This window comes from Fundulus heteroclitus, chromosome 13 (assembly GCF_011125445.2).
Source record: "Fundulus heteroclitus isolate FHET01 chromosome 13, MU-UCD_Fhet_4.1, whole genome shotgun sequence".
NCBI classification, from domain to species: Eukaryota; Metazoa; Chordata; class Actinopteri; order Cyprinodontiformes; family Fundulidae; genus Fundulus; species Fundulus heteroclitus.
This window is the reverse complement of record NC_046373.1, coordinates 28,793,101-28,811,371: the sequence shown is the minus strand read 5'-3', so window position 1 is coordinate 28,811,371 and position 18,271 is coordinate 28,793,101. Positions and strand designations below refer to the sequence as shown.

Genomic DNA, 18,271 nt, shown 5'->3' with positions numbered 1-18,271 from the left:
AACCATGCTGTAGAGGGAAAAAAAGTACAAAAATATCCAGAAAGTTGGCTCTATATTTGGCTGCGCCTCTCAGCCTTTTTTTTTTTTTTTAAAGTGCAGGCCACAGACGGCGGAGAACAGCAGAAGCCACCTCGTCTCCCAGTGAAACCCTACACTTTCCCCTTCTGCTGTTCCCTCCCACTCTGTCCACCCATCGGAGAAGTTGCTGGAGATCACCTCCAAAGACTTCTTAAAAACTCTATACACTGGACTGGCGCCCTGGAATAACTAACAAGCTCATCTTGATTTGTGGTGCCTGCAGGTGGGGGGAAACATTTTGGATTATTATCACCTGATAATGATGCTGCTGCTTTGCTGATTCAGAGTGTGAGTGCTGGAGGCAAAGAGAGAGAGAGACTCCTCCAGTGAGACTGACTCACCGGCCAGGTAAGAAAAAAAAAAAAACTCATCCCTCATATGTTACTGCTTTGTTCCACTAAAAAACTACTCTACAATACATTTTTAATGGTTAATAGCAGGAAAGTCTTGACAAAAAGGGATATTTTAAAATACGACCCAAAGAGCTAAACAAACTTTGACACATTGCTTCTAATTGCTTTCTGCCCTCTGTTGCTTCTGGCTGTTTTATTTCATTCCACGGCCTTTGGGCCAGCTCCTCTTACTGTAAATGTGCTTCACAAATAAACTTTTATTGACATTCTTTTTCCTCAGACTGTATGTGTATGAAAAAAAAAAACTCCAGCATGTCCTGTTTTTTTTTTTACATCTGGGGAATGATAAACGTGGTGCTTCTGTTATAGACATCTAAGCTGCAGGTCTCCTCTGAGGGAGGAACTGGAAACAGGCCTGATGACAAAAACCTGCAGTGTGTAAGGTTCAGATGCGGATTGAAATAAAGCAGCAGTCACCTCAGATACTTTACCTCCCCCCGAAAAAACGCTAAATAACTCCACTGGAAGACCGAGGGCTTTTATTTGACTTTAATTCTCTATATTTAGGGAGGACATACCAAATGTGTACAACGTTATACAGTGTTTTAAAGAAGTTGTCACATTACAACCCCAAACATCATTGTGTTCTATTGGGATGTCATTAGAAAGCATGACAAATAAGAACAATGAAAATCTGAAGAGTGTGGCGTGCACATATATTCACCTCCTTTTGATCCACTGCACAAACCACTGCAACCAGCTGCCTTCTGAAAAAATGGGGTTCTGCTAGTCACTGTATTAGAACCACTAAGTAACGGGTTATCATGTAGCTGAGGTGGCACATCTGTGGAAAGCTTTGTTGCACAGATGCATGTCTTAGCACAACACATGCATCTGTGTTGTGCTAAGAAGCAAGCGCTAGCACTAGCCCTGCTAGTTAGGAGAGCATTAAGGAAGAAGATGCCGTGGATGCATGAAACCCTCATGTCCAGAGAGCAGCCCTAAGAATTAAGAAGTTTCGCTTCCACAACAAAACAATCTCAAACTTGTGTCATATAGTTTGAGGAATTCAGGCACACACAATATTAACTTCTCCATTTTGCTTTCTGGTGTTTCTGGCTGATGAACCGGTTACCATTGGTATTAGTCACTTTCACTTGCACTTTGCTCGACACAGCGACAAACTGCCCTTGCATGGCAGAATCCATAAAAAAAAAACAAAAAAAAACATGGGTTTCACAGCGCAGCAGTGCCCATGCAGCAAGCTGTCTGAAAAGCCCATCCAATAAGGCTGGATCACGACGATAAAGTTAGCATTTGACTCGAGGTTGCTATTAGTGATAATTTAAATGGTTAATTCAACATTTTGAAGGACTCTGGACAACCTGTGATCAGCTCTTGCTGAATATCTGAAATTTCATTCTAGAAGTACTTAAACTCCAATGCTACTCCAAAATATAGGTGTTTAAAATATGAATTCAACTTCTGAAAAATGAAAAGAGGGCATTTTCATGTTTGCTTTTTCACAATGGAACAGGTCAGACAGCACTTTTATTTTCCACATTCATTAAGAGATAATGTGTGATCTTTGTAGAAAAAAGAAAAAACAGGAGATTAACAATGTGAAAAAGCGAACATTAAAACATTTTTTAAATCTCTTTTCCCGGGAGAGAATGAGGGCAGCGCTCAGCGAAAAGCAAGAATAGTGCATTTTCTTTCCTTCTACACTGACCTCTGTCTAGAGTCCAGATTTTTAAAGGCACTCTAATTGAGGGTATTAGGAGCAGTTCTGTTCACATACCTAACCTGTTCATAAATAGCAGCAGTGAAAGCAAGCAGCAGATTTAACCCTAAGTGGAATCAGATAAGAAAATTAGTATCTGGAGGCTGCGTTCCCAAAAGTATATAAAGCACTCAGTATTCCACCATCAAACATAGGCACAGCCATAGACAGCAGGCTGCTGTTTATACCCTCACACGCCCAAAATGTTTCATACACCATTCTACATAAATCTGTACTCTTTTAAAACCTAACAGTCAAACTCATTGGTTTGACTGGTATTACATTTTTTGATAATCTTGCTGAGTTAGCACGATAGTAAAAAAAAAAAAAAGAAAAAAAAATCATCTATTGTTTTGCAAAAGTGTAAATATCCATTGGACTTTTTGATGTTTTTCCGTATCATAACAGGAGAGCCCCGTGCTTTTTTTGGACTGTATTACTAATGCAAAGTAGTAAATGAATGAAATACCCAAAAGGTATTTTGAGTCCTTTTTTCTCTATGATCACTCAATAGAATCATGTGAAACAAATTGCCTTGTTATCTAATTGGGTCTGTCTATCACCAATGTATAATTTAATATCCATATGAATATAAGAAAATACAGCTGTTTTTTGTGCAAGCCAGAAATCTGGCTTTTATAGAAGAATGGCAAACAAAAGAGATAGTGGAAAGAAAGCTTAAAGAAATTTCATTCATAGTCTGTATAAATTGATGCACGGGACACAGCAAATAATGTGGAGGAAGCCGTTCTGGTCAGATGAGACAGAAATGTAATTTTATGGGCTACATGCAAAACCCTTCGTATGGCTGAAAGTTAGCACTACACGTCACCCTGAACAGACCACATCCATTATGAAATATGGTGAGGGACGCATTTTCAGCATGTGATAAGGCTAACTTTGCCGATGATAAAGTTTTTGTCATAGTTTTCTTCAATAGCCTTTTTTAAGTTTCTATCCTAGATAGATACATTCTTTTCATTCATCTCTAAGACATCATATTTTCATCAACTAATTTTGCAGGAACTCAATCAGTTAAAACTACACAAAAAGTATCATAATCACAGGAGACCAGAAAATGTAACTAAAACAACAAAACAAAACATAAGGTTTTAGGAAAAAGAGTCGACTATGACTAAAATCAGAAAAGTTCTGTCAAAGTTACCGCTGCATGGGACAGAGATGTAGGTTGGAGTTGATGGGAAAGTCAATGGAGCTAAATACACGGAAGAAGAAAAAAACTTGTTACAGACTATAAAAAGACCTGAGCCTGAGGCAGGACAACAACACTCAACATACAGCCAGAGCTAGCATACTGGTTTAAAGCATAGCATACGGCCCAAAGTCCAGACTTCAATTAAATCAAGAGTCGGTGGAAAAACTTGAAAACTGATGTTCAGAAGCGCTCTGCAGCTAATATGAGGCAACATGAGCGAAAACTGGTGAGGACAAACCCTAAAGGTCTGCAGCAGTAACTGCAGTAAAAAGTAGTTCACCGCTATCAGTACACCACTAGTTTCATATTAAAATAAAAAAATGCACACTCAAGAATCTTATTTTATAAGATTTAATGTCCTGACAGTGTCAGAAATTTAAAAGAGACTTTGTTTTGTTCTTTGTGAATATCATTGAATATTGAGTTTGTTGTAAAACTCACCCCGTGTGGTTGACACAGTTTATGTTACCATGTTGCTAGCAGCATAAGACATGGTGATCTGAGTGGTGAAATCAATAGAAACATTAACAAAGTAACATTTAACCAATACTAGCATTTAGCTAACCACACACTTGTTCTATAACACTTGAAGTGACACAAATTCCAAAAATCAGCTCAAAAGGATTTTCTTTACTACACCAGAGGAGAATCTTGTGGAATAACTCTTTCTGTTTGATGATTCCAGAAAAAGTTAAAAACAAAGCAACTGGACTTGTTTCCGTAGTTGAAGACGTTTCGCTTCCTCTCCAGGAAGTTTTCTCAATTCAAAAAGTCTGGAGTAATGATGAGTACCAAGCTTTATACTACTGCCAAACAAAGGCCTTGTAATGGCTTAGATAACATGCAAATTCAACAGAAACAGGTTCACCCCTTAGTAATGGGCAATCGTTAAAGTCATTAATGCAGCAGATTGAACCGAAACTGGTCCACTCCTCTGTAACGAGGAGTCGTTAGGGTTGTTGACTGAGAATCTTCACCAGCTTTCTGTTTGATGATTTCTCTGGATGTGGGAGTAGTGGTTATTACTGCCTTACAGCATGACGTTCTCCATCATGCCTGCGTTTTCTGTTTGTACTCCAGAAGCATACTTGTGTCCTTGAAACCATAATGTCATGGTAGCTTCATGCAGTAGTTAAACAAAGCATCTTTATGTCCAGCATTACTGGACTAATGAAGAACAAAATACACATTGCTTTTCATTTTCTTTCCTGAATTAAGCAGAAAGATGTGGTTATACCCTATGTCCTCTGGAAAATAAAGGAATGAACAATGAGTTGAGTGGATATATCTAACTCTACTGAACCAAGGTGAAAGACGGTAAAGAGCTTTCCAGTTCATGTGGGATTACTGCTTTCCGACTTGACCACAGCTCAAACTTTCCTAAGCTTCCCCCCAGGCAACCCCCTACAATGAGACAGTCTTCCTGTCAGGATGAGCCCATGTTTAGGCTAGAGTCAGTCCCATGTTAGTCCTTCAGCAACAGCAGGCACTACAATTTATAGTGTGCAGTCAAGAATAGGGATGTTTCGGATGCCCGGAGTCTGTTAGTGTCATTAAAGCACAACAGCCATATAAAGAAAACAGTTGATGACCAAAAAAGACTTTGAAGACCAGACTAGCTTGGCTCTGACTGTCCACCAGATATCTCTGTCTGGGTTTTAAAAATAATCAGATCATGCAACATCAGCAAAGCTCACTTACCCTGCATTCTTCTTTTTTTGTCCTGTGGGTGGATAAAAAGGACATAGTTTAGCTTCAAGTTTCAACCATCTTCAGTCAGTCCAATTTTCTCTGGACGAAGAGCTCACTTGAGCCACTAAAGAGAGGTTTATTTCAGTCTTAGCTTTCAATTATCATGTTCACAGAACGAAGAACATTTCCTGCCAAGCTTCATACCAAAGATATACAGGACTGTAGAAAAGCTTAGCCACGAGATCAAGCTGAGAGTTTAAGTGTCTTCAGATCTACCAAGTGTTAATACAATTTTAAATTGGTTTTCTGCGAGGGCTCTAGTTAAAGTTAAGATGTGGATGTACCGTCTGTGAAACTCTTCATGGCAATCTTTCAACTCCATGGAAGGTGCAGTGCTTTGAACAATTATGTGCTCCCTGACAAATTTATTCTGTCTTTTGTCATTCTTAAATGTTTCAAATCATCAAACAGATTTTAAAGTTAGATAAATGTCATGAGTAAAAGCAATACACAGTTTTCAGATGGCGGTTCCATTTATCAAGGTAACAAACCTATCCAAACAAACCAACTACTTGTTGAATAATGGTTCAGCTGTGATAGTCCATAGATTTTGGAAATCTCAGTCCTATCACTAAAATTTAACCTGCTTGACAAGTTAAAGTAGACTTAAAGATGTCAAAAAGCAACACATAATGCCCTGATCTAAAGAAATTTGAGACCAGATGAAGAACAAAGTCCGTGATCTAGCAGTGTGGAAAGGGTTACAAAGTCATTTAGGATGCCAGGGAACCACAGAAAGCAGGAAAAAAAAAAAGACCACCAAAGAAAATCTAATGCACTGCAGTTCTCACTTTCCTCTGTCAAAGTCATTGTTTATGATTCAACAATAAACAAGACTCTGGGCAGATGTGGCATCCATGGTAGAGTTCCAAGGCTGTCCAAAAAGTTCGCAAATTTTAGCAAGGTGAGATTTGCTAAAAAACATCTTGATGGTCCTCAAGAAACTAATCTGTGGACTGACAAGCCAAAAGGGTGTTTTTCTGAAAGGTGTATATTCCATCACATCTGAATCATTGAGAGTGCGTAGAGTGGCGTTGGTAGTTGTGCCACAGTTTGGTCTTTTGAGGTGAAGGATTTTTCACTCCCCTCATCACTAGAGGTTGATGGAGGCTTTGTGGAGCACAGCAGGCCAGAGTTATATCAGTTTGAGCTGCTGACACAAGTAATGCTCAAAGTCAGTGCTTCCAAGTCATTGGAGGACAGGATTGGTTCAATTATACATTATCATATTTATTCCTTGCTTTGTAACCACCGTCTGCTTTGCACATGCAAAATTCATTTGCGATGTTGAAACAAAGTGTGGTTTATCTCCTCTGCTCTCTTTGCTCTGACTGCAGGCAGGTTTCAGGACGAGGCAGAAGCTTTCTGCCTGTGAGACAGCGCTGAGGGAATTAGGAAGGTCTTACGTCAGGACTCATTGCTGCCTCAAGACAATAACCGCAGAACAATTGGTTCTTTTACGTAAATTCGGCAGTAACACATAGAAAGTAGCTAGGTCTGTTGCTAGTCACTATTTTAAAGAAAATAATTAAATGCAAGACTCCTGTTTAACTCTAGGAGGGCGCCACACTGACGGTTTCAGACACAAAAGCAGGATTTCAACAAATATGCACTAACTTGTCAAAATAATGACCAGGATATGCAGACAGCACTATAAGACAACCATGTTAGCAGTTTAATGGCAAAAAACAAAACGGTTGATTTGGGGGTGAGTTACACTTTAAAGTTTTGGAGTGGTTGCCTCACAGTCCACTTTAAATTGGATTGAGTTTTAGTGGAAAGAGCTGCAACAGGCTCTTTTTACGTGTATATCGAGGCTAACATCACAGTGAAGTTCATGATCTAAAACACGTGAGACAAAAAGCAGAAACAGGCAAAGTTTTTTCCACCCTCTGCACTTCTTTGGTTTCCTGCTGAAGGGAAAATGGTTGCAAGTTCTGGTTATCAAATTTTAAAAAGGCTTATCAGAAAACTTTTGATTTCGAAACAACTTAAACCTGCACATTTCTTCAGACAACAAAACGTTCAGAGATACATTGATGTCTCTGACATTTCCGCAGACTGGGGAGCTTGATGGTGGTAGTAAGCTGAACAAAACAGACCCAAGACAAGGCCGAGATGGAATTCCGACTGGGATTTAGGATCACCCTGGTTTTGGTTGTCCTGGCCTCGACTCTTTTCGGCGAGGGAGTGGACACGCAGAGGGCAGGTAAAACCGTCAAAATGAAGGCTTCAAACCCAGATAGACAACTATTGTTTAGACCTTTTCACTGATCCTCATGTGTCCGTCTGTTGCAGGTTGTAAAAATGTCCACTATGACTTGGCATTTATCCTGGATACCTCATCCAGCGTGGGAAAGGAGAATTTTGAGAAAATCAGGCAATGGGTTGCTAACTTGGTAGAGTCTTTTGACGTAGCCCCTGAAAGAACAAGAGTGGCAGTGGTTCGCTACAGTGACAAACCGACCACTGAGTTTACCTTGGGGCGATACAGGACCCTGGAAGATGTGAAGCAAGCTGCCCGTAACATCCGCTACCTGGGAGGGAACACCATGACCGGGGACGCTATCAGCTACACCACAAACAACATCTTCACGGAGCGGAGCGGAGCTAGGCCACCTGCGCGAGGCATTCAGAAGGTGGCCATCCTTCTAACCGACGGCCGGAGTCAGGATTACGTTCTGGAACCCTCCAAGGCAGCTGCCAAAGCTGGCATCCGGATGTTCGCAGTGGGCATCGGGGAGGCTCTGAAGGAAGAGCTGGAGGAAATCGCAGCTGAGCCAAAGAATGCCCACGTCTTTCACGTGACCGACTTCAACGCCATTGATAAAATCCGGGGCAGGCTGAGGAGGAGGCTGTGCGAGAGTAAGTCGTTTTTCAGTCTGTTGTCAAACCCATTACTAAACTTCTCCGTTGCATGGCCTCTTTTTGAAACCCCACAATGAAGAGCCAACCTCACTCTAAACGTGCATTTATTCACGAGCCTCTTATTTTAACAGTTAAACCGCAGTGGGAGCGACCCTAACCACAAAACCCCACCCCAACTACAGAGTTGTACTTTCACCCGCTGCTATCTTCTTTTGATCTAAGCAGCCTGTAAGACAACATTTTGACAAAAAGCAGTTTAAATGATAGTTTCCTAACGAGACATATCTGTGGCGTAGCTGCCTTTTTGACTGCTGCCTTTGAGCAGAGGCATTTAGCACTGGAAACCTCTCGTCTTAAGGCCTCGGTGGTTTTTCCTCTATTTTGCTGACAAAATTCTTTTAACACACGCACACACGCTTAGAAAGTTATTCGCACACACCCGTAAATTACCTAAATGGGATTAAAAATAAACATTTCCAAAAGCCTAATGTTGTCTCAGAGCTGTATAGTAAAGTATGGAATTTCTCTCTGGAAGTTCATTTTTTTGTGGAATTCTTTTTTTTGTTTGTTTGTTTAAAGACCTAAAGGCACAGCTTGAATTTTTAGTTGTAGGGTTCTGTTGAGAAATAACTTTCATTTCAGTAGCTAACCCACTTATCATGGATAGCGGTAAAGTTCAGCCCATTTGGTGAGATAATAGTTACCATTATCAATATATCTGTCTGTCCGTCTGTCTGTTTTTATTTTTACTGTATACTATTGAAATGTTAGAAATTTTCTGCATAAAAGTCTATGGTTATACAAATTGATACCATGGTAGGTCGCAGTCAATAACAAAGACCACCCTGAGCGAAATATGTAAAAACAAATATTAAAAATTAAAAGAGTGTAAATGCAAACATATAGGGTTCACTTAGCATTTTTAGTCTGCTGGTGCCCATCTCCAGCAGTCATTTGGCAAGAGGCGGGGTACACCCTGGACAGGTCACCCAGTCCATCACATGGCAACATAGAGACACAGGCAACCAACCAATCACACCCACACCTAAAGGCCATTTGTAGAGACCACTTAACCTTCTTGCTAAGCAACAGTGCTTAGCAAGCAAAAAAATGTGATTAATTGTTTGTTTTTTTGATACTGTATGTTTTATTTTATATACCATAATGTATTTGACACAGGAAAACAATTAGTGGCACATCACCTCCTACTCACATTCCCTGTGTAATTAATCATCTTCTTCTGTTTAAACATACAAAAAGTAACAGCTTAAAAGTAAACTAAGTGGCATTTGCATAAACCAGGTAAAGGTAGTAGAAATCTGCTTTGCTCTAGATTCTTCTTGAAGTAGCTGTGTGAGCTCCAGCGTATTGATTGATTCCTAACTTTTTGCCAGAACCTCATTTCCTCGTTCATTGTACATAACTACCTTCTCTATGAATCACAATCTCATTCAAAGTTTCAGGTGTTTTGAAGATTTTTCAAAATATGGTTATTGGAGCAGCAATGGGATATTTGAGATTGGTGTTGCTTTAAATAGTACAAATCTGCTTTGGATAGATTCTGTTCAGATTGAATTCTGTTAGCTTTTTGCTACAGCCCGTACCTCTTTCTCTTTATCCAAGCAGAGTGGTTTAAGACGTTCCCTTACGGAGGTAAGATATTAACAACTTGGGAGTTCTACACAGTACTGTATTTCAAAATCTCGAATAAACAGGAAGAATTTAAGCCTATAATAAAAAAAAGTTGTAGAATCTATATATTTGTCTTTACAAACCACTTAGCCAAATTACACACTCCTAGAGTTTTAAGGAGGGTTATCTCATTTGAAAGCCAGTGACCTCTGACTTTGCTTTGTGTCCATATCCGCCCCAACGGCAACTAGTAATATAGATTGTATATTCTGAAGAATGCTGCATACCAAGTTTTGAAATAACCAAAGGCTAAATATACTGGGGGGAAAAAATCATCTTGCTAAAATCTCAGAAATCGCTGCAAGTGAACCTCGAAGTACATCCGTGGTCAGTGTGAGTGGCTCGCTGGTCAGGGGCTGTTATTTTCAGTCAGAAAATTACAGCTCTAATGTTTCATGTGGGTCCACTGCACCAACTCAGATACACGCGAGATGTTTTCACCTTTTAATCCAGAGCTTTTTAAAACGGACATCGCCTATCCTGCACTGACTTTTTAGATCATGTGTGGCCTTAAGCTTGAAGGCTGGCATGCACGACCTTCAGTGAAAAAAAAGCCACACCCTAGAGTGTGTTGAGAGTTTTAAGGCAAAATGATGAAAGGAGACAAATAATTAGAAGTTTATCAAAACCCGTGGCAGCAAAAAGAGAAAGGAAAATATTGTCTGTAGGACTGTATAATGCCGAAGCAAAGACAGGTTCCAATATAACTCGCACTCACATCCGCAAATTATACCTTCAGAGCCACAACTGCAGGGAGTTGCTCCGTTATTTAGCATTTTAAGATTCAGAGCAGCGCAACAACATCATCCTTAAAGCACAATGACGCACTTCACTGGTTCAGAGAATGGTTATTCTTGGTCTTCCTGCTGGCATTATAAACACATTCTTTCATAGATCTTCTGTTATCACTAAAAGTAAAAAAAAATCAAATAGACTGTATATTCCGATTGGTGTTAAGTGGCAGTATCTAATCCAACAGCAAATATTATAAAATGACCAAAAAAATTCAATTAAAATAAATAAATCAAATGCCGACAGATAAATAAGCTCCTCAGGTGTAGACATTGGGCACCCTCTTAGTTTTAGATGGCGAAGAACAAGTTGTCTCCAAGAACAACCCCTAAAAATTATAAATATATAAGGCTTTTCAAAGCTCAACATGCTACTGCTCTGTTCGCTTAAGGTTTTCCATTTCTAACAGTTACTTGGTACCACCCTGCTTTTTTAGTGTGATGTACTTAATTTAATTCACAGCTCATGTCTTTGTTACATGATGTCGTTTGATGAATTAGCATCAGGTCTATTTCAAAACTTTTTCTCTCAACAAGCGTATAGATATAAACTATAGCAATAGCTTTTGCAAGTCAATTTGCATATGTAAAAAATATGTAATTTCATTTCTTGTCTAAAAACGGCAACAAAGTTAGAAGAAGAAAATGGCTTAGTAATGATGCTGACAAAAACATTAGAACATTATTGTTGTCATGCATTGGCATTTTGCTAATGCTGCAGAAGTTGAAGGTACAATAAATGTGTGTAATTTGTTCACATGTGATTGCATCTGCTATCAGATTTTTTTATAATCAATTTTTCTGACATCCTTTCCTCTTTTGGCTTCAAATTTGTATTCTCTGTCTGTTTATCTCTTTTGTGACCACCCGTGCATCACCCACGCCTGTTATACACACTCAGACCAAGCCTCTGCCATCCTACTTATCGCATCTGCAGTGAGTAAGCCATCTTGCTCCTGCAAAAGTGCTTGGACTGTCTTTCTGGGTTTTCATTAATAAACCTTTTAAATGCCACATCCTGGATGGCCAGGTTCAAAAAAGAGCATGAATTTGCTGGCAGCAGTAGCTCAGCCCATGTCCCCCTCCAGGACTGTGTCACAGCTCATCAAACCAACAGGTCAGATGCAGGTACTATGATGAGAAAAAACAGAGAGAATGTAAAGTTAAAAAAAAACCACAGCAAATAATGTAATATCGGAGAATAATTAAATTAATGTCAAAACGCTTTATTTTTGTTTTAAAATGGGCCTGTTTGTCAAGGAAAACACAAACTTAATATTTAAGATACATAAAAACATTTCTATTGTTCCATTTTTTTCTCTTTGGAAGAACCCACCATTTCAAAGTAAAGTTGTTTGGAATGGTGACACAACTTCTGACTGTGATATGAAATGCTGCATTTGCTAGAAGCAGAGGGAGGAAACAAAATGTAGCATCAATGTAATCCCCTGCTCTGGGCCTTGAAGCCACTCCATAACCAAAGAAACTGTATTGAGTCTGTCACCTGAGCAATATGTCTCAAAGCACAGGTAAAGCCTACTAGCTGTACCTGTCTCATACCTGTGTCCTCTGCTCTAATGGCGCTAACAACCTTAGCGGTTTGTGTGAGAGACCAGCTTTGTATCAGCTAGTGGTTAACTTCCACTAGCTGATACAAAGCTGTTAGAACAGGTCTGATAGGAAACGTTTGGAGGCTGGTAAACGTTAATTGCTGCACTGCTTTATAACTTGCTGTAGGTTGACATTACGACCAGATGAGTCCTCACTGGAGAACACAAGATCTGGGTTGGAAGTGAAAAAAGATACTGCTCGAGAACCTCAAGTGCTGAAGGCTAGCTCAGCATATGGCATTTGGGACATAAAATTAAGCATGCCACACAAGCAAAACTTTAAAACTATGGAAATCCAAAGAGGCCAAATAAAAAAATGAAATATACCAAAATTGATATTTATACATGGGGAAACAAACAAAAAAAACCTCTCAGAATAATCTATCTTTATTTTAAATGAAAGAAAACATTTTAACTTCATAGTCCTGTGCTGCAGAACTGAACTTCTTTTATCTCTCAGCAGTACTGACACTTTTGTTGGAAAACTGATATGAAGCTTACTTAATGTGTAGGTTAACGAATCCGATGTCAGAGATTTCCTTAATTTAGCAGCAGTTCATGAAAGTCTAAAAAGTTTTAAACAGTTATGTATGATTTGACCATATATTTGATTCTAAATTGTATTAGATGACCCAGTTTGATTATGTCATAAAGTAATCAATTGAGAATTATACACACACACACACACACACATATATATATATATATATATATATATATATATATATATATATATATATATATATATATATATATATATATATATATATATATATATATATATATATAGGAGGACTGACTGACACATTCAAAAATAACTATAGAAATAAGTACAGAAATATATACATGCTCAATAAATACACAAGCATGAAATAAATGCACAAAATACAGCAAATAAATAAATGTAAGCAGTAATTGAATTTTACAGTGAGACATACATGTACATATCCCTTATAATTAGCTTATTTATTTATTTGTCTTTTTAATAATCACCTCATTTATTTATTTTTCAGTATAATTGTCTACTTTGTTTTTTAATTACTTAGTTTTTAAATGTATTCATTTATGTATATTTTTTAATATTCTTGTCTGTTTTATTCTTGCTTTCTTTATTTCTTCCACCCTATATATTTATGCCTGTCCTTTTTTTCATTTCTGATTGCATTTCTGCCTCATTATGCAAATTAGGAGGGGCCAGTCTTAAGGGGAAAACTGTTCCCTATTGGTTGGTTAGCATCAGCCTTCCGTAGCTGAAATCGAAAAACCCTACTGCCATCTTGGCTGCCGCTACCGACCACTGTCACAGTAGCTACCAGGTTATCAGTGAGCTGATGCACTTAGCAGCTTGATTTGAAAACAATGCTGTAATTCTTGACTTTATTATCTGTCGTGATGAAGTTCTGACTGAATGTGTGTTTCATTAAGCGGCTCACAAGGACGCAGGTGTCGTGGCTGACACAAACTACCTCTGTGCTTGGAGCTCGCTTTGAGCTCAGGCAACGGATCCAGTCGGCTCCTTTTCGTTTCCAGCCATTTAGTCGTGCAAATAGATATTATAAATGTTTAAATTTTTTTTAAAAAGTGTAGTTTCCTCATCGTTCAGTTAGTGGGTTACAACAGCAAATTACACCTTATTCCTCTCCCGCCTACGTGATTAAACACTGTTTGCCTAATATGAGGATGATAACGTCTGTTTAATTCATTTAAGCGGGCTGGTGGTCCAGGACTACATGGTCACTGATCTAAACTGCAATGTATTGGTCGCAGGGAAAGTGAAATTTCCAAATAACCATTTCCATCTATTACTCTGTCTGTCAAGACATTGAAGCTGGTGTCCTGACACAAATAAAAACTACCTCTCTTGCCAAAAGCAACTCAACCCGTAGGTGTTCCCTTTCTCTGTCACCACCATCACTAAAATACATGTGTGTGGAAATATGAAACGCTCTGTTCCCAGGGTGGAAGTGTCACCCACCGCTGCCCTTTTCAGCGAGGTCTGCGCCTGCACATCAGACAGAAAAGGTGGTAAGAAGGGGCGGGCAGTCTGCACTTGTGCCATTCAGTTCCCACGCCACTCTGACATTTCCTGAGATCGCTCCTTATTAAAACAATCCAGCACCAAATACTGTTGAGTTTTTAAGGAGTAGACCAACACAAGCACTAGCACACGTTTTTGTGTTATTGTAATGTATTATTTTAAGGAAAATTATACATAGTTTTGTAAAATCTTTTCCCCACCAACTGTGACCAGTTTCCCATCACTACTGAAGAAAAGCATGCCCACAACATGATGCGTTCACCGTCATGTTTGACTGTAGGGATGGTGTGTTCAGGGGATGTACGTTGTTACTATTACCGGCTAATTTAGGTCATAAGGGTGGTACAAAAAGATGAAAAAGAAGACAAACCGGAGGATAGTTAAATAGTTCATATCAGTATAAACTGTTCATTCAGGCAAAGAGAAAGATACATTTAAGGCCAATGTCCAGTCTGTAACTGTATACAAAAGGGAAATTATCCCCCATAGGCTAAAACATAACTAATTCACAATCTTCCCCCTGACCTGTCTGCTTCCTCCTTTGTTCTTCACAAATGCTCTTTGTTCACAAACTAACTGGGCTACACCTGAAAGCAATCAGTTGTGCTGGATTTTATTTAGGAGTTTCAACGTAAAGCTGTCCGGATATAAATATGTTTTACATTTTAATATTATTTGTAAAAATGTGTGAAAACCATCAACTGTGAATGTGACAAAATTCACATTTTTGCCTTACTTTGAGTTGGCCACACGAATTCACTCTAAAACAACTTAAAGTTTGTAATTCTAACATTACCAAAAGTAGAAAGTTAAATTTCAGGATGATGAATGCTGTTGTAAGGCACTCTCTCACTTGACCCTTGTCTTTTTTTCCCAGATGTCCTGTGTCCAAAGATGAAGGTCCAGCCCGATCGCTTTAAGCCCAACAGCACCAGTTATGGTCTTGAAGAAGTTCCAGGTATGTGCAAACTGCTGCTTTCCCAACGGCAACATGGACAGCTGGCAGTATATGTCAACCTCAAAGTCAACTCTTAATTTTTTTCAAAACATTTCCTACACTCCCACTTTGGGCTTTTTTTAAACTGTGAAAAAAAAAATGCACTTCTGTGAGGCATGGATGCAGTCAGCTTTTGCCATTTCCCCCTTTTGCTATCTGATTGGAGAGTAAATTGCTTTTATTCATGACTTGGAAGGTGCTACCTCTGTGGCACATTCATTTTCTGTTTCGTTCAATACTGCAATCATAGAAACTCAATGCATTTGCAAAACAAAACGCTGTGGATTTGTGTCAACCTACTTTGCTGGTCATATTTACATTTCTAAAAAGTGACTGTGTTTTGGCTGATGGTCTATGCGGATCCTGGCATCCATCCATTTGCTCATCATGAATATTTACCAAGGGTCTTTTCAAATCTGTTTTTTTTTTCTGTAACATCATCAAAATGGAACATGCTAAATTTATGGTAACAGGAAGTGTTTGCAATTTTTTCTAACTGTGAGGAGAGATATGTCTGGCCTTGGCAATATGGAGCTATAGCCAACAGCTGACTGCCTTACAAAAAGAAGGGGGAGAAGAAATTAGCTGCAAACCTAACGCCACAGTTCTATTAACAAATAGTATTTCATATATATATATATATATATATATATATATATATATATATATATATATATATATATATATATATATATATATACATACATACAGTATATCTCATTGGCAAAGGTACAGACCATTTACCTGTATCAAGGCACACCTAGTCATGGTTTCACAATGCTAAACTTCTTTTCTATCATATTGTTCCTATTCTGTACAGTAGGAACAGCATAATGGAATACCAGAGAAAACATCAGAATTTTATCCAGCTGTATAAATCACACAGAACCACAACACTTCCCCTCCTCCACCTGTTGCAGCATACTGCTAGCCCTCTGGTTGAAAGAAGGCTACTAAGTTTCCACCGTGTTCAACAAATATGAATTGGACTATTTGGAGATAGTAGTCACACAAAGCATGGAGCCCCAGCCGTCATTCATGTTAAAGTGACTCTGCTCCACAGCTTTTTTTCTTGCATCACCCAGACAACAAATATCAACTTGTTTGACTTGTGTTAGTTTATAGAATGCAGGTAAAAAGGGATATTATCCTGTACATGTAATGGTTAATGCTGACTGTAATGAATAATGCTGGTGAACCCGATACTCAGACAGACACAGAGTTACGTTTTTTTAAAAGGTTTATTGTGAGGGATGAATAGTGGTAGGTGAGGCAGGCAAGCAGAACCAGACTTCACAGATGAATAATGGCTGATAATGCAGTCAGGGAGGGATAAGCAGGGGACTGGAGGATGCAGGCGATGTGGAACGGGGAATCACCAGAACGGGCAGAGCAAGTGGCTGGAACGCATGAGGAAACAGGCAGAACTGCAGCACGCTGACACAGGAAACTTTCTTGAAAGAAGCGAACAGAAGAGTCCAGCTGGCTGAGTACACAGGAACTGATAGAGTCAAAGCAAATCACAGGAGATCAGATGAGAAGAGACGTTCTAGCCAGGATGAGTTGGCTGAGGCAGGTATATGAAGGAAGGTGCACAGGTGAGCTGAGTTGACTAATTAGTGGCAACAGGTGTAGCTTATCTAGAGCAGAGTGGTGGCTGGAGGGAGACTGAGCTGATTGGATGATGGCTTAGAGGTGAAGGCAGGTTAAGAAAAGTTCAGAAAAGTCCAAAACAAAACAAACAAAAACCTAAATCATGACAGTAATATATGTGAAAATGGTATCAAAGAGTCCTCGTTATATATATTTTAGCAACAGTAGGAATAATTCTTATTCTTTATTAAAAATAGGTAGATAGACATGATAGACATGGAATGGGCAGAGAGAGAAGAGAGGGAAGAGTTGAAGCAACAGTCCCAAAACGAGGAATCTGACCTTAAAGTAGAAGAGTGGAAAGGTTTTTGATATATATATATATATATATATATATATATATATATATATATTGTGTGTGTGTGTGTGTGTGTGTGTGTGTTTTTCACTTGTTTTTCTTCTAATTGAATCAATTGGTCTAATTGAATCAATTAATGTATGTTACTTGGAAATTACTTTATGTTTAGTACATTTCTGTGTTCTGCACATTATCAATCCGGGACTGATCCCATCAAATCCGTTTGGGGAAAGGGGGAACATTCAGCAGAACTCTCCGAGTTAATTGGGCAAAGGGACACCTGCCGTCTACCAAAAGCTGGTTTTGGCCTATCACGGTATCAAATTAAAATGAAATCAGCGGACATCATGCGAAACCACAACAATGTAAGCTGGTCAAGGCACTTCTTGCTGTTCTTCTTTCAAAGATGAAATTGTGGATTCTCACAAAACAGACCTGATAGGAGCAGCTACGTGCGTCCTTCCATGCTGCCTTATTTATGTTGGTTCAGCTGTGGACTCAGAGGCTCTTGCTTTTGTCATACCGGAATGTCCCGCCTTAAACTACAATACTGCAACGTGATTGGCCGGAACCATTTTTGGTCCAGACATAAACGGTTGAAGCTGGAACGGTACAAGATGGAATGTTGTGTGTTTGTGAATGCACCCAAGGTTACTAGTCTTCAATGCAAACTTTTCACTTGGTTAAACTAGCACCCAGTCAACCCAGTGACGGTTTCAAAGACGTCTGTGAGCTATGTTACTTTTTCCTTATTATTTTCATATCTGTCTGCTCAAGAAACTGGTCCAAGCATCAGCATCAAATTAATCATCAGAACATATTAATGATTTAAAAAACAGTTGGAATAGAAACTTAAACCAATGATTAAAAAGGAGTAGTTTTTGAGTTGCTCGTGTTCTGTTAAGTCAACAGACAAAAGCAGTTGGTTAGAAAAGATGGAAGAAGCCTCCACCTTTTCAACTATTAAATAGTTGATATAACAGCATTTTGGGACTCGGCGGAGATAAATTTCTGTAAGCAATATCTGAACAACACAAATAGTTAACTGCGAATCGCTAGCAATGCTGAAGTTGCCATCTGTTTTAGACCCTTGTGTCAACGTTCAAAGAAATAAATGGCTGTTTTCTGGTTTGTTTGAACTA

The 18,271-nt window shown here is 38.9% G+C and overlaps 1 protein-coding gene across 1 annotated transcript in view; it reads left to right on the top strand.

Moving 5' to 3' along the window:
- Window positions 1-126: 126 nt before the first annotated feature.
- The window catches only part of col22a1 (collagen, type XXII, alpha 1), a 75,703-nt gene continuing 57,558 nt past the window's right edge, over window positions 127-18,271 (top strand). The window contains exons 1-4 of the mRNA XM_012873666.3: window positions 127-426; window positions 7,243-7,391; window positions 7,481-8,047; window positions 15,059-15,139. Coding sequence (XP_012729120.2) covers window positions 7,301-7,391; window positions 7,481-8,047; window positions 15,059-15,139 — 739 coding nt within the window. The 5' untranslated portion in view covers window positions 127-426; window positions 7,243-7,300. The remainder of the gene's footprint in view (window positions 427-7,242; window positions 7,392-7,480; window positions 8,048-15,058; window positions 15,140-18,271) is intronic.